Source organism: Loxodonta africana, chromosome 24, assembly GCF_030014295.1.
Source record: "Loxodonta africana isolate mLoxAfr1 chromosome 24, mLoxAfr1.hap2, whole genome shotgun sequence".
Classification (NCBI taxonomy): Eukaryota; Metazoa; Chordata; class Mammalia; order Proboscidea; family Elephantidae; genus Loxodonta; species Loxodonta africana.
In genome coordinates, this window is record NC_087365.1 from 2799844 (window position 1) to 2823880 (window position 24037).

The window sequence follows — 24037 nt, forward strand, 5'->3', positions numbered from 1 at the left end:
GGGAGCAGGGCAGATAGCAAGCACCATCCTCCATTGTCAGTCCTGAGCCTGGCCCCACTGCTGGAGTAAAAGCCAAACTCCCACAGTCCCTCTGTTCATGCTCATTTCCTCAAGATCCACTGTTCTGCTGGCCCCATGGCCTCCTGGGGTTTCCATCCCTGGGTCCCAGACAGAGACAGTGCTTGGTGTCCAGTGCCCACAGTGAGTCTTTTTCAGAACCTCACTGAGGCAGCAGGTCATATCACCAAGGGCTTCCATCTTGAAAAAGGCAGGGAAAGGTTGTATATGTGTTTGTACGTGTGTGTATGTGTGTGTGTGTATGTTCCTAGAACAGCTTAGCAAAAAGGGATACGAAATCCAAGGTGGAGAAAGTGAGGTCTGCCTTGCATTTTATTTGGTTGGGCCATGTTTAGTGAAAGAGGCAAAAGAGATGAGATTTGGAGAGGCAGGTGGAAAAGAGATAAGGTTAAATTAAAATTTTAATATGAAAATGAATAACCTAGAAAGAGCCCCATGCATAAAGACATGCCATGGCAGGTTTCCAGGCCCTATGGGAAGCAGGTCTATGCAAAGCACAGGTGGGCAGTCACCCCCGCATGTCCAGGTGGTCACACTGCCAGATGTGTGTCTTCTCCAGACATCCTGAGTACTGGCACTTCCCACCAGCTGTCCATAAGGAAAGACAATTCCAAGATGTTGACCCAAAATCCAGTCTTTCCCTAAGACACTTATTTGTGCCTTAAACACTTACAATAAAGCCATAGAGACTAAAGTAGTTGGAAATTGATCCAGCAGCTGCAACATCACAGACACCGGGACATGGTCTCTGCTTGCTGCCCCCACGGCGGTCAGTACTTCAGGGCGTCTGGGTGAAGGCACGGTGGGAGCCATTTTTAATGGAGCCTTGCTGGCCACAGGAAGAGGTTGTTAATGATCTGTGCTCTAAACTCAAGTCATGTAAACATATGTGTGGATCCAAACCAGAGCCCTTGGTTAGGTGAAGGTCTTGGGAAGGAGAAGAGGAAGCAGAGGAAGACCTCAGTAGAGGACAGCAGGGGCCATGAGGGTGAGTGGCTAAGGAAGAGAGAATTGCAGGCAGAGGCTGAAGAAGGGAAGAGAATTGTCAGTCAGAGGGATAGCAAGGTCCTTGGAAAGGTGAATACCACTCATCTGCTGTCTCCCAAATGGTGACCCCCAACTATGAAAATATTGGCTGAGTCAGAAAATCAGAGAAAAAAGTAACAGCCTTTGAATTCCATGGCTTCGTTCTGTCTGGGGCAGAAATACTGAAATCCTTACCACCTACTAGATCATGTGAACTACAGCCTGGCACAAGTCTGTGTACCTTTGAAATACAATTGGCCTCTCAAGTCACCCAACACTATGCTTAAAATAGGCAAGTCCATTTTTAACACTTACTTCTTCAAGTGAATTTTACCTCCTTTTTCCTCCATATTCACTCACCTACTTCCTTCTCCACAATCCCCTAATCTCAACAGTCTCACCTTCTCTCTCAGGTGCAAGTGCATGCTCACACATACACCACACACACACACACACACGCACACACAGACATTCGCCATGAATGCAGCTCACTCTTGGGCTTTATTGCCCTCACCCTTTTCTCTTTGTGACCACTGTTTAACTTCTCATAAGAAAACACACAATTTCACCCCCTCCCCATTCACAGGGACCCCACTGGAAAGGACAGATGCTTCTGCCAAAGGGGTTTCCCAACTCAGATGACCCATCTACTAAGGACTCTCTCACAGGAAGTAGCCTCACACCAAGGAGGCACCCAAAGGAACCTGTAGAATTAGCACCTGTTGGATTCAGACTCGATAAGGGGCTATTACTCAGTCGAAAGGGATTCATGCTTAAATTTGCAGTGGGAAACGAAACCAGACCCTCACTCTATTCTTTGTACTTGGTAACAAACACCCCTAGTGGTGGACAATCAAGTTGACCAAAGGTAAGTGACCCCCGCCCCTTGATTTCAGGAAATAGGAATTGGACCTCCCCATGTTTCATCACCACATAGTACAAAAGTGGAAACAAGAAGCAAGCAGAGAGGAAGGTGTGAGGAAAGTGCTTTGCTAGAAGCCTTGTGCATGCCATTGCCCCTTTTTCAAAGAGAAAGGCAGAGCCAGGGGTTGGAGGTGTACCCCAGAACCTGCTAAGTATCCACACATTTTGTCTCCATCACAGTGAACTCGCCATTCCAGGGAAGTGCTCCCACCAAAAAGTTGCAAATTACTTTCTGAAAAAGACAATGACAACAATGAAAATCAGAGTGACAAGATAAAAAGGAAAAAAATTGTCTTGTCGCTAGGTTTCAGTTTAGCAATATGCTGGAAGGTGTGTTGTGACCCATCAAGAATTCTCCCAGGGATGTGTGGAGCTGGGGACTTCAGACCTTTAGAGCCATCAGCAGTTACAGAGGGACCTCTGTTTCACTACTAATCACTAATCATGGATAACCAAAAAGCCAAACCTCCCCATTGCTGTCAAGTTGATTCCAGCTCACAGCCACTCTATACGACAGAGTAGAACTTTCCCATAGGGTTTCCAAGGAACAGCTGGTGGATCTGAACTGCCAACCTTTTGGTTAGCAACCAAGCTCTTAACTACTGTGCCAACAAAAAATACTAAAAATCATAATATTTTTGTGGGAGATTAAATGTAAACTTAATTTTATTTTCTATTATCTTTAAGACTTTCTTTAATGTGAATAAAGCAATTCTATGTCAGATACAGGCAAATGTATGTTATTTTAATAATTAAATAATCCCTTTTGTTCTAACAGTAAATAAGCCAGGGTAAGAGTAACTTAGAGATTTCTAGGGTCCTAACGTAGAAGGAATTCTTTCTCTCCCTTTCAAAATACCACTGAAATGACAAATGAAATATTCTGTTTGTGTGAGATAGACAAACAGATGACAGACAACAGACAGCTAGACAACAGACAGACAGATAGACAGACAGCATCTTAAATAGACTGGAGTCATTGAGGCACTTCCAGGAGCATGTATGTGTGAGCGTGTGCATGGGTGTACATGTATGTGCATTCATGTGTGAATCTTTTATGGATGCAGATGTGTGTGCATGTACATGTGTGTGTTGTGAATGTGTGCATGTGTACGTGTGTGCATATGTATGTGTTTACATGTACTCCAAGTGATTCTTAATATTAGGGAGGTTTGAGAGTACTCAGTATATATAAGAGCAAAATTCCTAAATAAAATTGTGACATATTGAGTTCCACTCTTCTAAAAGACAAATGTGCCATATTCCAGAAATGTAAGAATGGTTCATCATTGATACCCACTGCCATACAGTCAATTCCAACTCATTAAGACCCTATAGGACAGAGTAGAACTGCCCCACAGGGTTTCCAAGGAGCAGTTGGTGGATTCAAATTGTCCATCTTTTGATTAGCAGCCATAGATCTTAACCACTGAGCCACCAGAGCTCCAATAGTATTTAATAATAAGGTATAAACACTGGAGACATTCCTATTAAAGCTAGGGACAACAAAAGGTGCCTAGTATTATAATTCTTCAATGTTATTCCAAAGGTTTGGAAAAAAGAAACGGTTTTCATTATTCATAAATATGCACATATGCCTTGAAGATCAAGAGAGTCTGCAGGGACCTACAGAGTGGGCTCCATGAAGCTGGAACCAAGACAGACAGACAAAAAGCAACAACTTCTCTGAAATTACAGAGCCCAGTAGAAAACATGAACTTAAAACAACCACACTCCTAATAACAGTAAAACATAAGGATAAGACAGCAGAGCATAAATATAAATGATCAGATGGCCTTAGGACACGCTTCCTGTTTAATGTTTGTCCTGATATCTACTATTAACTTGAAATGATAGAACTTTTTTAAAAATCAGCATAAGGAGGCAGTTTTAGTCGAACATGGTGGGCATGTACACTGTTAGCTGTAGCTTACAATTTATTTCCTGTGCCATGCAATATATAACCTGTGTGGTCCTCAGGCCAGCAGCAGCAGCATCACCAGGGAACTTGCTAAAACTGCGAATTCTTGACCCTAACTCAGACCCACTGAATCAGAAACTCTGCCATGGGGCCCAGCCCTCTGGGTTTTATCAAAGCCTCCAGGTGATTCCCATGCCTGCTCAAGATGAAGAACCACCAGTTCAACAATCAGAGCGAACAATCTGGGGCTCTCTCCCACCACTGAGATCAGGAAATGCAGCCTTGAGGCTAAAAGCCCCCGGGTCCAGTCGACCCTTTAAGGGAAGTCTTTGGGTTGTTTCCTGACCCTCATGGAAACCCTGGCTGAGCCCAGCAAGACTCACATGTATGCCTAGTCATTGCTGAGCCTCCGGCACAGGGAATAGCACCTGGTGCAAAGTAGGGTTCCTAAATTTTTATGAGCAGATAAGTAAACGTACGCTTCCTTTTGTACCTCCCCAGTGATGAGCAAGAAGGCCTGGTGGCACAGTGGTTAAGAGTTATGGCTGCTCACCAAATAGGTCAGCAGTTCAAATCCACCAGCCACTCCTTGGAAACCTGATGGGGCAGTTCTACTCTGTCCTATAAGGTCGCTATGACTCGGAATCGACTCAACGGCAATGGGTATACAGGTAGCGATTAAGGAATCATAGGGCCAGTGGGTTCCATTTCAGGTCCAAAGGGAGAGACGCTCACTGCACCAGTAGTGGCAAGTCTTGCTACACCAAAGTCTAGAGTCAATGGAACCCCTGCTCTCAGAGCGATCTTGGCCAAGTACTGTCCCTGATACAAAGAGTGGGAGAAGGCTCAGAGCGTTCCACCACCTTCTGTTTGTACCCATATCCTCTGCTCTGAAAGCCACGGGGTTGACCTGAAAGAGAGGTCTGGGCACCCCAAGTTTCTCTGTCTGGGACTCAGAGCAGCCAAGCCTTTGCTGATGGTTGGTTTGTCACCTACCTTTCCCAATTTGTAGTTTTCTTGAATGACACAGTTTTCAGTGTTGTTTAAAGGCTTTTTGCAGGTGCTGCGGGCAATTTCCACTTCAGTAAAGTATTCCATACGATCTGTGACCTGTTGGTTAGCAATCATGCAATTTTATTCAAGAAAAGATTTTATTTTTTAAAGTTTTATTAACAAACACTGAAATTATTGTTTGCACCCTCATTCTTCTCCCCCCTTTTACCTTCTCTCCCCCCTCCTTCTTTCCCTCTTTACCTCCCCCCGTTGCCTTCTCTCTTCCTCTCTCCTTTCTCCCTCTTTATCTCACCCCCCCTTACCTTCTCTCTCCCTCTCTTCTTTCTTCTTTTTACCTCTCCCCCCTCCCTCTCTAGCTCTATCTCTTCAGACATATTTTAAGGGGGAGGAGAGTGGTATCCACTGCCTTGAGTCCACTGTTTGCTGAGACCAGTTAAGGGTGTGGCAGCCACTACCTGGAGCTAGTCACTTGGGGGAAAATCTCCATTCCAGTGTGGGGCCTCCTTGAAGGCAAAACCTTCTTATTCTATTTCTGACCCAAACTCAGGGCATGCCATCATACTCAGTCAAGGGTAAGATCACTAGAGTCTTTAGCTCTCCTGAGCCTGAGATGGTACAGGTTCACATCAGCCAGACAGGTGGACAGGCTTCTTGGCCCCAGTCTTAGTTATCTAGTGCTACTCTAACTGAAATAGCATAAATTGGTTGATTTAACAAATGGAAATTTATTTTCTCACAATTTGGGAGGCTAGAAGTCTGAATTCAGAGTGCTGGCTCTAGGAAAGTGCTTTGTCTCTCTCGGCTCTGGAGGAAGGTCTTTGTCTCTTTTGAACTTCTGCTCCAGGGTGATTTTCATGTGGCTTGACATCTCTCTTCCCCCATCTTTACTCACTCAATTGCTTGTTTAATCTCTTTTATATCTCAAAAGAGATAACTCAAGACATACCCTACACTAATTCTGTCTCATTAACATAACAAACGCAGCCCATTTCCAAATGGGATTATAACCACAGGCATGTTGTAGTTAGGTGCCATCGAGTCAGTTCCAACTCATAGCAACCCTGTGCACAACAGAATGAAACACTGCCTGGTCCTGAGCCATCCTCACAATCTTTGTTGTGCTTGAGCTCATCGTTACAGCCACCATGTCAATCCACCTCGTTGAGGGTCTTCCTCTTTTCCGCTGACCCTGTACTCTACCAAGCATGATGTCCTTCTCCAGGGACTGATCCCTCCTAACAACACGTCCAAAGTATGTAAGACGCAGTCTCGCCATCCTTGCTTCTAAGGAGCATTCTGGTTGTACTTCTTCTAAGACAGATTTGTTCGTTCTTTTGGCAGTCCACGGTATATTCAATATTCTTCGCCAACACCACAATTCAAAGGCGTCAACTGAACCACAGGCAAAGCGGCTAGGATTTACAACACATATTTTTGGGGAACACAATTCAATCCTTAACAGCAACATTGGATCCCATCGCCCAAGTCCTCTCACACACACACCCTGAGATTGGTGATGGTAATTGTCCCTGCCCTTTGGGGCTTCCTCACCCAAGTCTCCTCCTACCACCTTAGCACTGCTGTCCTTGAGGACCCTGCAGGAAGGAACTTGTCTTGTTCTCTGTTGAGTGTTTAATGAGCAGAGCAGCAGTGGGTTTACAGTAAGAATCAGTATTTGCTGAATTCACTGATGATTAAATGACAGTTCGAATGAGGCTACTCATGATGTCCATTTAAATCTGCTTTCTTCTGCTTTTAAAAAATTGTGACAGGAAATAAAAGGGGTGCATGAGGGTGCATTCGGAATAATTAAGCCAAGACTTACTCTCCACTGAGGGAGCCTGTGGTTAAGGACCAATCGTGGCTCCACTTGGAATGTCCTAGAATGCATCTGTAGTGACTGGAGGAAAACAGCTACCTCCGTGGTGTCTGATCTTCATGCTCAGTCTACAGGCTTCCTCCGAAATGTATGGAACTCTGTCACATCATCCAGTCACATAAGGCCTTTCCTCATTTGACGTGTTGCGGTACGTTTACTTCTGGGTATTCTGCAAGATTTCTTTCTTTTTTTTTTTTTTTGCACGCTACTAGGAATGTGATCAATTTTTAGATGATGGGTAGATAGATAGAATGTTTTCCAGTGACATCAAGCTGGTGACAGAAAAGCTATTGAAGTACACATATATCTTTGGCTGCTACTCAACTAGCCAGTTATATTAATATTTAGAAAAATACTATACTACTATACTACACTTCTTTTAGAGCAGAGATATGGGGACAATCAGAAGCAGTGGGACTTTCCAGGCCTTCTCCCACTCCTTGTTTTTCTTTTGTAGGTAGTCATTTGGCTGGACAGAACCAGACTATTTCAACCCACTCAGTCACTGTGTAGCCAACAAAACCACCAGCACACAAATTAAAGGCAGACATTTGCTGAGTAATAATAACTGACAAATATACACATGGCAATGATTCAGGGATTGTCATGGAGTCAGAGACTTCATAGTCAGAAAAAAAAAAAAAAACCAGTGCCGTCGATAGTCAGAGGGACCTAAAATTGACCAATTCTGATTGCCTACCAGCCATCCACCTGCCCACTACCAGTGTGGTCCCTCACCTTGGATTTGCTGGTATGTGTTCTCACCTGGCATGAAGAAGTGGGGGAAAGAGCTGGACAGGGGACTGCAGAGGCACTCTGGCCAGCACAGAGCAGCTGGCCTCTCTGTGAACACACCCCACACCTCAGGAATGGTCTGCCCAACAAGGATGCACAGGGAGCAAGCAGACTTTCCAAGAGTCTTTCAAATGTCTAATGGACCCAAACATTTCCATTTCTATAGGATTGTGGTAGGCAATCCAATAAAAGATGTCCGTGTCCTAATCCCTGTAATTTAGAAGCATTATGTCACATGGCAAAACGGACTTTGCTGGAATGATTAAATTAAAGATCTTAAAATAGAGTGATTGTACTGGATTATTGAGTGGTTTTATCGTCACCAAAAGCCCTTACAAGAGGGAAGCAGATGGGTCAGAGTCAGAGAAGGAGTTGTGAGGACATACACAGAGATGTTCAGCAAATAGTTCAATTCACCAATTGAGAGTGTTTTGGACATTTTTTCACCTTAAAAAATATAAATTGTCTCCCTGATTAATGTTTATTGTCTCTGAGGTATGAGAAAAAAAACAGTGTATACATAAATACTGATGCGTATTTAAGTATATTTACCTATATATGCACATACATTAACATATATCCTTACTTGAAGAGATTACACCTCCTCTTTGTCACCTTGATTCACTGGAAAAATAAGATTCATACTTTCCAATGCCATACCATAAAAAGGTTGCTATTCCCTTTGATGGGGGCTGGAATGTCCCACCCAGGGCCCCCTTTCATAATGAAGGACTCATTCCCACAGCTCTGGGGGTGCCACTAGCAGACAGCCCTCCCAGGGACACCATCACCCAATAACAGGCTTCCTTAACTTCCAACTTGGGACTTTTCTGGAGGGCCACCCCTCTTCTGAATACTTCACAGTGTTGGCTGAGGCTTCTGTGGAGACTGCAAGTTCTTTCTTCTCAGTTCTGCTTCTTTTCCTTCCATCCTGATAACCCTCCTGTGCCTCTCCCCACCTCAGAGTTGGCCTCCAGGGACCTGCCTGCCATACTCCTCTTCCCCAACTACCCTTCCTCACACCCATTGCCGTTGCTCAGAAACACATAATGGCTCCCAACAGAACCTCCTGGGATTTTCAAGAGGGCTTACCAAACCAGTTTAAGAAGTCTGCACTTGTAAGAATTCACTTTCAGGCATTTGAACTAAGAAGCCAGAACACTATTCTTAATAATCCAAAATTTAGAAAATAATGGAATTTCTCCTTTTTAAATATTTCCAAAATTTTACAGGGACACGTCACCAAACAGGATATGCAAATGGCCAGCAGATACAGAAAAAGATGCTCAACATAATTAGTCATCAGAGAAATGCAAATCAAAACAACAATGAGATGCCACTTCACTCCCACTAGGATGGCCAATATTTTTTAAAAAATGGAAAATAACAAGTGTTGGAGGAGATGTAGGGAAATTGAAACCTTCATCCATCGCTGGTAGGAATGAAAAATGGTATAGATGTTATGGAAAACAGCCTGGCAGTTCTTCAAAAAATTAGAAGTAGAGCTGCAATATGATCCAGCAATTCTATTCCTAGGTATATACCCCAGAAATCTAATAGAAGTGACATGAACAGACTTACGCACACATATGTTCATTGTAGCTCTATTCTCAACAGGAAAAAGATGGAAACAACCCAAGTGCCCACCAACGGATAAATGGATAAGTAAAATATGGTACATACATACAATGGAATACTTCTTAGAGATAAAGAAAAATGAGTTCCCAAAACATCTTGGAACATGGATGAAACTGGAGGACATGATGTTGAGTGAAATAAGTCAATCACAAAAAACAAAAATTGTGTGTTCTAACTTTGATGAAATGACTTAGACAGGTAAATATAAAGAAACTAATGTTCATTAGTGGTTGTCAGGGATGGGGGAAAGGAGGAAGATTCACTCTCTAGATAGTAAATACTTATTATTTTTAGTGATGAGAAAGGTAATGTTGAATGAGGGTTAAGTATACACAGCTTGATGTTGGTAAATGATGTCACTAAAATATACACAAGATAAAAGGACCTAGTGGTAATTGTTATGGCATATATAATTTTGAAACAGGAAAAACAACCAAAAAATATATGTATGGGTACATATGTATGTATGTAGGTAGGTATATATGTATATAGATATGCATACGTATTATATGTATATGCATTTTTGTGACTTTATGCACATATATTCATATATATAATGAAAAAAAAAATGAGGGACATAGGGGACACACTTATAGATACTTCTTAGACATAACCAAACTTCTCACAGGATTGGTTTTCTGGGTTTGAAGGTTTAGGACCATACATTCACGGGACTTCTCCATTAATTGGCATAATATAGTTCATAAAGCTATGTTCTACATCCCAGTTTGGTGAGTAGTATCTGGGGTCTTAAAAGATTGCAAGAGGCCATCTAAGGTACAACTATTGGCCTTTACTCATCTGGAGCAAAAGAGAAAGAAGGAAACCAAAGACTCAAAGAAGAAACTAGTTTACAGGAAAAATAGTCTACAAGAACCGTGGCCCACTAACTCTGAGACAAGAAGAACTAGATGGTGCCAAGTTACCTCTACCTACTGTTCTAATCAGGGCCAGAATAGATGGACCCTAAAAGAATAAGGGGAAAATGTGGAACAAAATTTCAAATTCCTAAAAAAAAAAAGGGCTTCCTAGACTCATTGAGACCAGAGGGCTCCCCGAGACTATTGCACTGATTCTCTTCAAACCTTGAACTAAAACTAAACCCTGAGGTCAATTTGTGGCGAAATAACTTGGCTCAAAAAATAATGATTACACCTGTAAATACTGTAATCCTTTGAAAAATCACCTATATGAGACCAAATGGTCAATAATTACTTTAGAACTAAGATGAAAATGTAAGGGGACATTTAAAACTAGATTGACGGACATGGAAAAAGCAGAACAAAAATAATGACAATGTTTGTGCCTTGTGAAGAAAGTAACCAATGTCACTGAACAATTTGTGTAGAAATTTTTGAATGGAAACCTTAACTGCTGTGTAAGCTTTCATCAAAAACAATAAAATATTATTAAGGAGGCCTGATGGTCCAGTGGTTAAGCATTCAGCTGCTAACAGAAAGGTCAATGATCCGAACCCACTGGCCGCTCAAGAGGTCATTAAAAAGGTAGAAAAGAAAGAAAAGGCCAAAATGGATGTCAGGAGACACTCTGAAACTTGCTCTCGAAGGTCAAGTAGCTAAAGCAAAGAAAGAAATGATGAACTAAAAGAGCTGAACAGAAGATTTCAAAAAAGGGTGGCTCAAGAAGACAAAGTAAAGTATTACAATGACATGTGCAAAAAATTAGAGATAGAAAACCAGAAGGGAAGAACATGCTTAGCATTTCACAAGTTGAAAGAACGGAAGAAAAAATTCAAGCCTCAAGTTGGAATATTGAAGGATTCTATGAGGAAAACATTAAATGATGCAGGAAGCATCAAAAGAAGATAGAAGGAATACACAGAGTCACTATACCAAAAAGAACTGGTCAATGTTCAACCATTTCAGTAGATAGCATATGGTCAGGAAACAATGGTACTGAAGTGAGAGGTCCAAGATGCACTGAAGGCACTGGCGAAAAACAAGGCTCCAGGAATTGACAGAATACCTGTTGAGTTTCCTCAAGGAAAAGCAGCCATCCACACAGCCTACTCACATCTCCAGAACCAGAGAACAGTGCTGTTGACAAAAACTAAGTACTTGAGTATATTTTACTACCCTCCCCTACCACTCGCAAGCCGACTTCAGCGGCTAATTTCTCTGGGCCTGAGATAGGCTCTGTTGAGCGCCTAGAGCCATCCTCCTGGCCTTTGAGAAGGAATAAATTTGCAATTGGGGGAAAAGATAATTTGCCAGCTCCACTAACTGGGGAAGTCCAGGCCAGAAGCACCTCTGTCCAGGCATAAACGGTCCATGGACTTTGAGTACCTTTCCCCTCTGCATTTACCTATGTGGGTCTATTTCAGGAGAATAGGCCCTTGTTGGAACACTCCAACCATTTCAGCTGTGCGGCAGAGAGTTGGGTGTTTGATGTTTGACATTGCTTTGCCTATTAAACAGGGTCTTCACCTACCCACATCAGAGGCCTAAGGACTGATGGCTCCATTCATATCACCTAGCAACCCACAACAGGGGTCCAAGGATAACTGGTACCTCCCAGTCCTTACAGCCAAAAACGTTGGGTGCCATGGTCTGTCTGCAGGAATCACCCCCCTGTATGCTCTAGGGAACAGGGTCACACTTTCCTCAGAGACACATGGGGGATGATTCTCAGCTCCCTGCCTTGCTCAGAGTGTGACCCCCTGCTGCAACCAGATACCAGTACCTACACCAATCACCCCTGCCCCACTAAGACTGTAGTACAGAGCCTGTACCACACGCTTGATTATCAGCTACCTGGACACTTGAGCTGAATTCATACAAGAAAAGTGAATGGACTCCTAGACTGATATGCCTGATAACAATTCTAGCCGCCTGGGGACAGGACGTCAGAGCTACAAAGGCAAAAATAATCAAGCTAGTTCACTCAAGCAACCCATTTGGGCACATCAAAACAAAACAAAGCAAGAAGCTACAACACAGTAAGCAAACATAAAATAAACTAATACGATAACTTATAGATGGCTTGGAGACAACAGTCAATATCAAGACATGTAAAGATACAGACCATGATCACCTCAACAAGCTCTCATAACAAAGAATCAAGGTATCTTCTAGATGAAAGTGCTTTCCTGGAATTACCAGAGGCAGAATACAAAAGATTAATATACAGAACCCTTCAAGACATCAGAAAGGAAATGAGGCAATATGTAGAACGAGCCAAGGAACACACAGATAAAACAATTGAAGAAATTTAAAAGATTATTCAGGAACATAATGAAAAATTTAATAAGCTTGAAAAATCCATAGACAGACAGCAATCAGAAATTCAGAAGATTAACAATAAAATTACAGAAGTAGACAACTCAATAGAAAGTCAGAAGAGCAGAATTGAGCAAGTGGAAGGCAGAATTTTTGAACTTGAGGATAAAGCACTTGGCACTAATATATCTGAAAAACAATCAAATAAAAGGATTTAAAAAAATAAAGAAAACTTAAGAATCATGTAAGACTCTATCAAGAGAAATAACCTACAAGTGATTGGAGTACCAGAACAGGAAAGAATAACAGAAAATAGAGAGAGAATTGTTGAAGATTTGTTGGCAGAAAACTTCCTTGATATCATGAAAGATGAGAAGATATCTATCCAAGATGCTTATCAAGCTCCACATAAGGTAGATTTTAAAACAAAGTCACCAAGACTTTGTATTATAATCAAACTTGCCAAAACCAAAGATAAGGAGACAATTTTAAGAGCAGCTAGGGATAAACGAAAAGTCACCTACAAAGAAGAGTCAAAAAGAATAAGCTCAGACTACTTGGCAGAAACCATTCAGGCAAGAAGGCAAGGGGATGACTTACATAAAAAATTGAAAGAAAAAAATTGCCAAGAAAGAATCCTAAATCCAGCAAAACTGTCTCTCAAATATGGAAGTGAAATTAGGACATTTCCAGATAAACAGAAGCTTAGACAATTCGTAAAAACCAAACCAAAACTACAGGAAATACTGAGGGAGTTCATTGGTTAGAAAATCAATGATATTAGGTATCAACCCAAGACTAGAATACTGGCGAAAGCAATCAGAAGTCAACTCAGACAGGAAAATAACAAAAATAAATCAAGAGAAAAAAAATGCTCAAAACAGGGAAACAGCAATGTTATTATGTAAAAGAAGACAAAATTGAAACAATAAAGAGGGGCTAAGAAATATAGTCACAGATCTTCCATAAGGAGAGGAAGATAAGGTGATACAAAGAAATAAGAGTTAGGTTTAAGTTCAGAAAAATAGGGGTAAATAATAAGGTAACCACAAAGGAGACAAACTATCCTGCACATCAAAATAAAATACAAGAAAAAAATAGAGACTCAGAAAAAACAAAATCTACAAAAACAAATATGAGGAAAGGGCAATATATAAAGGCAATATACTTAGCACTTAAAATTAAGTGGGAAGATAAAACTGTCAACAACACACAAAAAAAGACATCAAAATGATAGCACTAAATTCATACCTATCCATAACTACACTGAATGTAAATGGACTAAATGCACCAATAAAGAGACAGAGAGTGGCAGAATGTATTAAAAAACACGATCCGTCTATACGCTGTCTAAAAGACACACACCTTAGACTTAGAGACAAAAAAAAACTAAAACTCAAAGGATGGAAAAAAATATACCAAGCAATCAAAAAAGAGCAGGGGTGGCAATACTAATTTCTGACAAAATAGACTTTAAAGTTAAATCTATCACAAAGGATAAGGAAGGACACTATATAAAGATTAAAGGGACAATACACCAAGAAGATATAACCATATTAAATATTTACACACCCAAAGACAGTGCTGCAATACACATAAAACAAACTCTATCGGCATTGAAAAGTGAGATAGACAGCTCCAAAATAATAGTAGGAGACTTCAAAACGCCCCTTTCAGTGAAGAACAGGACATCCAGAAAAAAGCTCAAAAAAGACACGGAAGATCTAAATGCTGCAATCAACCAACTTGACCTCATAGACATATACAGAACACTCTACCCACCAGCAGCCAAGTATATTTTCTAGCGCACATGGAACGTTCCCTAAAATAGACCACATATTAGGTCATAAAGCAAGCCTTAGCAGAATCTAAAACATTGAAATATTACGAGGCATCTTCTCTGAGCATAAGACCATAAAAGTGAAAATCAATAACAGAAAAAGCAGGGAAAAGAAATCAAACACTTGGAAACTGAACAGTAACCTGCTCAGAAAAGACTGGATTCTAGAAGACATTAAGGATGGAATAAAGAAATTCCTAGAATCCAATGAGAATGAAAACACTTCCTATCAGAACCTTTGGGACACAGCAAAAGCAGTACTCAGAGGTCAATTTATATCAATAAATGCACACATCCAAAAAGAAGAAAGGGCCAAAATCAAAGAATTATCCCTACAACTTGAACAAATAGAAAGAGAGCAACCAAAGAAACCCTCAGGTACCAGAAGAAAACAAGTAATAAAAATTAGAGCAGAGTTAAATGACATAGAAAACAAAAAAAACAATTGAAAGAGTTGACAAGACCAAAAGCTGGTTCTTTGAAAAAATTAACAAAATTGACAAATCATTGTCTAAACTGACAAAAGAAAAACAGGAAAGAAAGAAAATAACCTGAATAAGAAATGAGATGGGCGATATTACAACAGAGTAACTGGAATTAAAGGAATCATATCGGATTACTACGAAAAACTGTACTCTAACAAATTTGAAAACCTAGAAGAAATGGATGAATTCCTAGAAACACACTACCTACCTAAACTAACACAAACAGAGGTAGAACAACTAAATAGACCCGTAACAAAAGAAGAGATTGAAAAGGGAACCAAAAAACTCCCAACAAAAAAAAAGCCCTGGCTCAGGCCGCTTCACTGCAGAGTTCTACAAAACTTTCAGAGAAGAGTTCACACCACTACTACTAAAAGTATTTCAAAGCATAGAAAAGGATGAAATACTACCAAACTCATTTTATGAGGCCAGCATATCCCTGATACCAAAACCAGGTAAAGACACCACAAAAAAAGAAAATTACAGACCTATATCCCTCATGAACTTGGATGCAAAAATCCTCAACAAAATTCTAGCCAATAGAATTCAACAATATATCAAAAAAGTAATTCACCATGACCAAGTGGGATTCATACCATGTATTCAGGGATGGTTCAACATTAGAAAAACAATTAATGTAATCCATCTTATAAATAAAACAAAAGACAAGAATCACATGATTTTATCAATTGATGCAGAAAAGGCATATGACAAAGTTCAACACACATTCATGATAAAAACTCTCAACAAAACAGGAATAGAAGGAAAGTTCCTCAACATAAAAAAGAGCATTTATACAAAGCCAATAGCCAATATCATCCTAAACAGAGAAAGCCTGAAAGCATTCCCCTTGAGACCGGGAACCAGACAAGGATGCCCTTTATCACCACTCCTATTCAACATTGTGCTAGAGGTCCTAGCCAGAGCAATTAGGTTAGATAAAGAAATAAAGGGCATCCAGATTGGCAAGGACATGATCTTATACACAGAAAACCCTAAGGAATCCTAAAGAAAACTGCTGAAACTAGTAGAAGAGTTCAGCAGGGTATCGGTACACAAGATAAACACAAAAATCAGTTGGATTCCTCTACACCAACAAAAAGAACACCGAAGAGGAAATCACCAAATTAATACCATTTACAGTAGCCCCCAAGAAGAAAAAATACTTAGGAATAGATCTTACCAGAGATGTAAAAGACTCATAGAAAGAAAACCACAAAACACTTCTGCAAGAAACCAAAGGAGACCTACAAAAGTGGGAAAAAAAATACCTTCCTCATGGATAGGAAGGCTTAACATTATAAAAATGTCTATTCTACCAAAAGCGATCTATAGATTTAACGCAATTCCGATCCAAATTCCAACGACTTTTTTTAATGAGATGGAGAAACAAGTCACCAACTTCATATGGAAGCGAAAGAGGCCCCAGATAAGTAAAGCATTGCTGAAAAAGAAGAACAAAGTGGGAGGCCTCACTCTACCTGATTTTAGAACCTATTATAACATCACAGTAGTGAAAACAGCCTGGTATTGGTACGACAACAGATACATAGACCAATGGAACAGAATTGAGAATCCCAACATAAAGTCATCCATATATAAGCAGTTGATATTTGACAAAGGCCCCAAAGCAGTTAAATGGGGAAAAGACAGCCTTTTTAGCAAACAGTGCTGGCATAACTGCATGACTGCAAAAAAATGAAACAAAGCCATACCTCACACTGTGCACAAAAACTAACTCAAAATGGATCAAAGACCTAAATATAAAATCTAAAATGATAAAGGTCATGGATGAAAAAATAAGGACATCATTAGGAGCCCTAGTACACGGCATAAACAGTATACAAAACATTACTAACAATGCAGAAGAAAAACTAGGTAACTGGGAGCCCCTAAAAATCAAACACCTATGATCATCCAAAGACTTCACCAAAAGAGTAAAAAAGTTTTTAGCTATGACATTCTAACCAGCGCCTGATCTCTAAAATCTACATGATACTGCAAAAACTCAACTACAAAAAGACAAATAACCCAATTAAAAAATGGGCAGAAGATATGAACAGACACTTCACAAAAGAAGACATTCAGCTAGCTAGCAGATACATGAAGAAATGCTCACGATCATTAGCCATTAGAGAAGTGCAAATAAAAACTACAATGAGATTCCATCTCACTCCAACAAGGCTGGCATTAATCCAAAAAACACAAAATAATAAATGTTGGAGAGGTTGTAGAGAGACTGGAACATTTAGACACTGCTGGTGGGAATGTAAAATGATACAACTACTTTGGAAATTAATTTGGCGCTTCCTTAAAAAGCTAGAAATAGAACTACTGTATGATCCAGCAATCCCATTCCTTGAAATATATCCTACAGAAATAAGAGCCTTTACATGAACAGATATATGCATACCCATGTTCACTGCAGCAACGTTTACAATAGCAAAAAGATAGAAGCAACCAATGTGCCCATCAATGAAAGAATAGATTAATAAATTATGGTATATTCACTCAATGGAATACTACACACTGATAAAGAACAATGATGAATCCGTGAAACATTTCATAACGTGGAGGAACCTGGAAGGCATTATGCTAAGTGAAATTAGTCAGTTGCAAAAGGACAAATATTGTATAAGACCACTATTGTAAGAACTCAAGAAATAGTTTAAACAGAGAAAAAAAATTCTTTGATGGTTACAAGAGGGGGGAGGGAGGAGAGCGGTATTCACTAATTGGTAGATGAGAACTACTTTAGGTGATGGGAAAGATAACACACAATACAGGCAAGGTCAGCCCAATTGGACTAAACCAAAAGCAAAGAAGTTTCCTGAATGAACTGAATGCTTCGAAGGCAAGCATAGCAGAGGTGGGGTTTTGGGGACCATAGTTTCAGGGAACATCTAAGTCAATTGGCATAATAAAATCTATTAAGAAAACATTCTGCATCCCACTTTGGAGAGTGGCGCCTGGGGTCTTAAACACTAGCAAGCAGCTATCTAAGATGCATCAATTGGTCTCAATCCACCTGGATGAAAGGAGAATGAAGAACACCAAGGACACAAGGTAATTACAAGCCCAAGAGACAAAAAGAGCCACATAAACCAGAGACTACATCATCCCGAGACCAGAAGAACTAGATGGTGCCTGGCTACAACCGATGACTGCCCTGACAGGGAACACAAGAGAGAACCCCTGAGGGAGCAGGAGAGCAGTGCGATGCAGACCCCAAATTCTCATAAAAGGACCAGACTCAATGTCCTGACTGAGACTAGAAGGACCCTGTTGGCCATGCCCCCACACCTTCTGTTGCCCCAGGACAGGAACCATTCCCAAAGCCAACTCTTCAGACAGGGATTGGACTGGACAATGGGATGGAGAGGGATGATAGTGAGCAGTGAGCTTCTTGGATCAGGTGGATGCTTGAGGCTGTGTTGCCATCTCCTGTCTGGCGGGGAGATGAGCAGGTAGAGGGGGTTAGAAGCTGGTGAAATGAACATTAAAGAGAGTGGGGGGCAGAGCGGGCTGTGTCATTAGGGGGAGAGCAATTGGGAGTATGTTGCAAGGTGCATATATAAGTTTTTGTGTGAGAGACTGACCTGATTTGTAAACTTTCACTTAAAGCACAATAAAAATTAAAAAAAAAAAAAAAAGAAAGGATGCATTGCGTTGGGCAAATCTGCTGTCGAAGACCTCTTTAAAGTGTTAAAAAAGCAAAGATGTCACCTAGAAGACTAAAGTGTGCCTGACCCAAGCCATGGTGTCTTCAATCACCTCATATGTATGCAAAAGGTGGACAACAAATAAGGAAGACCAAAGAAGAACTGACTCCTTTAAATTATGGTGTTGGTGAAGAACATATAATGGACTGCCAGAAAAAAAAAAAAAAGAGCAAATCCTTCCTGGAAGAAGTAGAGGCAGAATGTTCATTAGAAACAAGGGTGGTGAGACTTCATCTTACATACTTTGGACGTGTTACCAGGAGGGATCAGTCCCTGGAGAAGGACATCTTGCTTGGTAAAGCAGAGAGTCAGTGAAAAAGAAGAAGACCATCAAGGCGATGGATTGACATAGTAGCTGCAACAATGGGCTCAAACGTAACAACTACCCTGAGGATGGCTCAGGGCCGGGCGGTGTTTGGTTCTGTTGCACATAGGGTCGCTGAGTCAGAACGGACTCGGCAGCAGCTAACAACAGCCACTCCATGAGAGAATGATGTGGCAATCTCCTTCCACACAGATTACAGCCTTGGAAACCCTGTGGGGCTTTTCACCTCTGTCCTATAGGGCTACTAGGACTTGGAATCAACGGCAAGGGAATTTGGGGGTTTGGGAGTTTAAGAATAGTAAGATAACTTTTGTGAAAGTGAAAAAATAATTTCTAAAATTTTAATTACAGTTTTATCTTCTTAATTTGGTTTGCTTTCATCAATATTCAAATTTAAGAGCTGGGCCACACATCTCATGGATGAGGAAGCTGGGCGGAGGTGACGTGGTTGTTGACAAGCTGCTGTTGAAGCAGGCTGCTCAGCCACATCTTGAACAGCACCTGAGCCAATTTTTTTTTTTCCCCTTCTTCTTCTTTCTCTCCTTTCCCTCGCCTAACCCATCCCTGCCTCCAAGTGAGATCCTGATATTAGCTCCCCAAATGGTTAAGTGTTAACCAATGCTTCCTCTAAGGCTGTGGAAAACAAGTGGTACTGATCTAAGCCTGTCAAATAAGACAAAGAATGGCACCAGCCACCCCCTGAGCTGATGGGACAATGGCAGGAAAAAATCAACATGTTTGAGGTACGACCACCGAAACCAAACAGAAGAGAGTCCCTAAAACTTATGGCCTCTTTTCCCTTAAAGACCCAAGCTGACCTGTAGTCCAGTGAGGCAGATGACTTTAGGAGGAGATCATTCCCCTCTGTGTCCATGTACTGGTTGGTATATCTAAGAAAGTTCTTGCTACCCACCTCACCCCGTCTCAAGAATTGGCTATTTGTGGCAGGCGGCTCTAACTTGCGAAATTGCAGTAACACTGACCCTGGCAAGGGGAGAGGGGCTTTAGATGTGTCTGTGAGTTGGGTCCAGGTCCACCTGGACTCACCATTTTCTATCAGACCTCTCCCATTGCTATCTACAAGTCTTCAATAAACTTGTTGCTGTTGAGTCAATTTCGATAAAGTGCTATTAAATTCTATCTGTGCTCCAAGGAATTTATAAAGGGGTCTCTGGCCTCTCTTGTGGGTAGAAGATGGTAAGAAGACATCAAGAAGTAACATGCATAGTACTCATTCAGTTTGGGAGCTAGATTTGTACTTCTTGGGGAGTCTTGAAAGTAGTGTGGAGGTGAACCTGGTAACACACAGGAATTCCTATTAATGCTGATAACTACTCCCCCATGGAATGCTCACTCTCTGCCAGGTACTATTCTTGTGCTTTGCACTCGAACTCACTTAACCTTCATACCAACCCTCTGGGGAATGACTGTCATTCCCAGAATTTACAGGTGAGGAAACCGAGGCACAGAGGGACTGAGTAACTTGCTAAGGCCACTATCTAGCAAGTGGCAGACTCTGGGCTCAGAACATAGTATCTGGCACCAGAGCCTGAGCAGGAGCCACCGTTCCCGGCTACCTCTCGACTTCTGCTCTGCTCTGTCTACTCAGTCAAGGGGCATTAGAGGGACCATTGTGTGCTGAGTACAGGGACAGGAGCCTAATAGCAGGAAGCTGCAGCCGACAGCCAAATGGACGTCCCCACTTAATCCTCACAACCCTGGGTCTTTGCATTAATCAGAGTGGTAAGTTTTAAAACCCAAATCTGATCCCATGAATCCTAAAAATTCCCTGATTTGATGTCCTTTCTAGCTTTTTGGCGTTCCTAAGATAAAGCAGAAATCATGCCCACAGCCTATGGGCCCACATGGCCTGGTCCCTGCTTGCCTGTATGGCAGCCACGGTAGCTTCTTGGAGGTGATGAAATGGGCCATGCTCCTTCTACTGACAGCCTCCTATCCCTGACTGCTCGTCCCCACCCCACCAGCCCAAGGCCTCCTTGCCCACCTCTTGTAGCAGATTCCATGAGTGGTGCCCCATGCCCCTTCCTGTTCCAAACTCACTGTAAGTTCTTGTGGCTCCTGAATAAAGAACCTCCTGGAGCAGCTCTTAGCCAGTGACAGACGGGAGTGAGGTGATAAATATCCCAGCTTCCTCATCTGCAGGGTGGGCCAGCTCCAAGTCAGGCTCTATACTAAGTAGCCTGAGCCCTAATTGCCCACGGTGGTAACCTTCTCAGTAACTCACCCTGGACTGGCTATCTTCCCTGCCTGTCTTAATTGTCCTGTGCCTTCCTGATGCTTCTTGGGATGGCTTCCCAAATAGACAACTTGAACCTGAATTCTGGCATCAGGGTCTGCTGCACCTGGAGAAACCCAAATTGAAACACCGCCCACCAACCTCCTTCACCTGTTTAACTCATACTCTGTCTTCGGGTTTCATCTTCGGCATCACTCCCTAAAATGGTGGTCCTCAACCTTGACAGCATATGGGAATAGGCTGGAGAGTTTTCAAACCTACCTAGGACTCAGTTAATGGGTATGGGTGCGATCTGTGCAATAGGACATGTATGAGCACCTGCAGGAGAAATGCTGTCTAAGGGGGGGTTCCCTGACATCCCCAGCCCCTTGGTAATACACTACCAGGACAAACATTGACACTACCAGGACAAACATTGCAGCTCTCATTCTTGCCTTAAGATTCTTCTTTCCAGTTAGGCTGCTAGATCATTTCTGTCTGTCTAGTCACCCCCCACACAGCAGCAAGTCTAGCTCTTTAAGGACTGGCTGGTGAGAAGCTTGTTGAATGCTTATGCTACTTGTGCACCAAACAAAGAAAACTGTGAGGAAACTAGAAAAGTTAAAAGACCCAGGAAACTGTTCACCATTCTGTTCTTGGTAGTGGGTTTTTCCGGCCCAGATTTGCTCTTTTGTTTGAAAGTGCCACAAAAGTTTGTGTTCAGAAATGGATTGCGGAGTGCAGCAGCTAAGTCCAATCAAAACCAAGAAAACTACCAGCAACAGCATAATGTACTGAAAATCAGTTTTTATGGCTCAAGTTTTCCCAAGGCATTGGGGACCAGCCCGGCTCCTGCTAGTGGGAGCAGCACTGACAGTACAAAAACTTAAATAAGCTGGGCCAACCATGACTATCTGTTGAGTATTTTTTACAACTCAATCCTGCTAATTTCATGGTAAAGTTACAAACTGGTAATCACAATCGGCTGAAGTGCCAACACTGAGGCCTTGTACTGAACATAACAGGCAGGGCCATCATGTCGTCAACTCCAGGAAGCACCATGCACTTTGTAACCCACGAAAGCAAGGCTACCTAAGTTCTGTTCCTAGCCCTGTAAAGGGATAGTTTTATAAATAGAAAATTACCAAATAAAAGCTGGATTAAAAGAATTGAAGAATACAGGAGGGGGCACTTTATTCTCTTATACATTAGATAGCACAATATGTCTCTCTTCAACCCCGTATTCCATGTATAAACTCATTGCCACAGAGTTCATTACGACTCACAGCAACCCTATAAGACAGAGTAGAACTGCCCTGTAGGGTTTCCGAGAGGTGGCTGGTAGATTCAAACCACCGACCTCTTGGTTAGCAGCCATAGTTTTTAACCACTGTGCCACCAGGACTCCATTCCATGTATGGATAGGTTTAAAAATGGATAGGTTGCCCATGATGGCATCACTGAAAAATATTCATGGTTTCCAATTTGTCTCTCAAATTTAGCAAATGCAAATCATGAACATTTGATTTGCAGTTTGGGGATTAAATGAGTTAATATATGTCAAGTACTTAGGACAATAGCCAAGCACACAGAGACAGGGCTATATGTTGCACTGCTGTTATTATTATTATGCAAGTGTGTCTGTTCTTAAGCATTCACATATCCAAGATTTTTGTATATCGATCTTTTTCTTATGTGCCCATTCTTTCAGTCTGTTTTCAACCTGTGGCACCACGTGTAAATGTCCTTCTATTTGGAGAGAATGCCTTTACCTGCATCTGGACTTGCAGTACCTTGACCACCTGGAAGATATACTTGTCCTTGCTTTCTTTGTTGTATTCTTGCATGGCAAACCACAGACACTGTTTCAGGTTGGCATTTGAAGAATCAACGGGTTTTAATGTCCTCATCACCTTCACCTGATACTTGGCTGGGTCTGTGGTGGCCACCAGGGTCACCAGAATGGTCAGCAGAAGCAGGGAGGTCAACCCAGGTCTGGGCATGGTCCCTAAGTCAAGAGGGCACAGATGTGCCTCCTCCTCCCCTTCTCGGGGCTGAGTGGCTGCTGCTGCTTCTACAGCTTCAAAAATGTCACCACGGCAGGTGTCTACCTCAGTGTTAGCCCAGCAGCATCCAAGGCAGAGCCACTAGGGTCACCCTTAGGGCTCTCTCCTCTTCTCCAAGGGGCACACCCACGAGAAGCCAGGTAAGGCGTCTTGCTATGGCTCTTCTCCCCCTTTCTAATCCTGGGTGTGGTCTGTATTTCTAGGGAAACTTCCTCTCCTCTTGGACCCAGTTGTGTATACGCAGACTTCTAAGTGTATCACCACCCACTCTTGTTATCTGGATCTCAGTCCTATAAGAAGTGTGAAAAATTGTTGCTAGGAGAAAGCCTCAACTCAAGACCCAGTGTTCCCCAGGTCTCCTGGCTCCAGGCCTTCTGTGCACCTTCCAGCCTGCCCTACCCCCAATGAGCCCCTTGTTCCTTCCTATGCACTTGGGCCCTGACCCAATGACCTAATCCCTTGTTTTTTTGTGTGTCTCCTGCACTCTCAGTTCATGCCTATGCCCTGGCCAGGAGCCTAACTCAGACCTGATCTCTGGTGTATCTTCTCCTGAGTCTACTCCCTGCTGGGAAGTCACACAGCAGTCCCTTTGTGATGTAATCCCAGCACCTGTGACCCTGCCTCAATGGGAGCACCACTCACCTACAGGTCTATGGCCCTTGGATCCAGATAGTGTGCAGAATGCCTCCTGCTTCTTCCCCTGGAGTGGAGAGCCCTGAAGGGCTCTCCTGCTCAACTGTACTGTGACCCCAGCTCTCTAAATGCCTGGCCTCTGGGCTCCATCCATTTGGACCAATGGTACTTCCTGACACAGTCCTCCCAGGGCACAGGTCACACAGCCACCCAGTG

At 42.1% G+C, this 24037-nt stretch overlaps 1 protein-coding gene across 1 annotated transcript; it reads right to left on the reverse strand.

Annotated features, from left to right (window-relative positions):
* Nucleotides 1–2176: 2176 nt before the first annotated feature.
* Nucleotides 2177–23824, reverse strand: CST8 (cystatin 8). Its single transcript, XM_003411775.3, has 3 exons — nt 22895–23824; nt 4946–5059; nt 2177–2260 (listed from the first exon to the last, which is right to left on the reverse strand). Exons 1-3 carry the CDS (start codon nt 23123–23125, stop codon nt 2177–2179), a joined length of 429 nt encoding a protein of 142 aa, XP_003411823.2. The 5' UTR covers nt 23126–23824.
* Between the last annotated feature and the right edge of the window lie 213 nt (nt 23825–24037).

Excerpts from the sequence above, each read along its gene's own strand:
- CST8 (XM_003411775.3), bottom strand. The coding sequence starts at position 23,125 with ATGCCCAGACCTGGGTTGACCTCCCTGCTTCTGCTGACCATTCTGGTG. Across the intron at positions 5,060-22,894 it reads TACTGCAAGTCCAGATGCAG|GTCACAGATCGTATGGAATA; the intron begins GTAAAGGCATTC and ends GCTAACCAACAG. Across the intron at positions 2,261-4,945 it reads AAAACTACAAATTGGGAAAG|AAAGTAATTTGCAACTTTTT; the intron begins GTAGGTGACAAA and ends TGTCTTTTTCAG.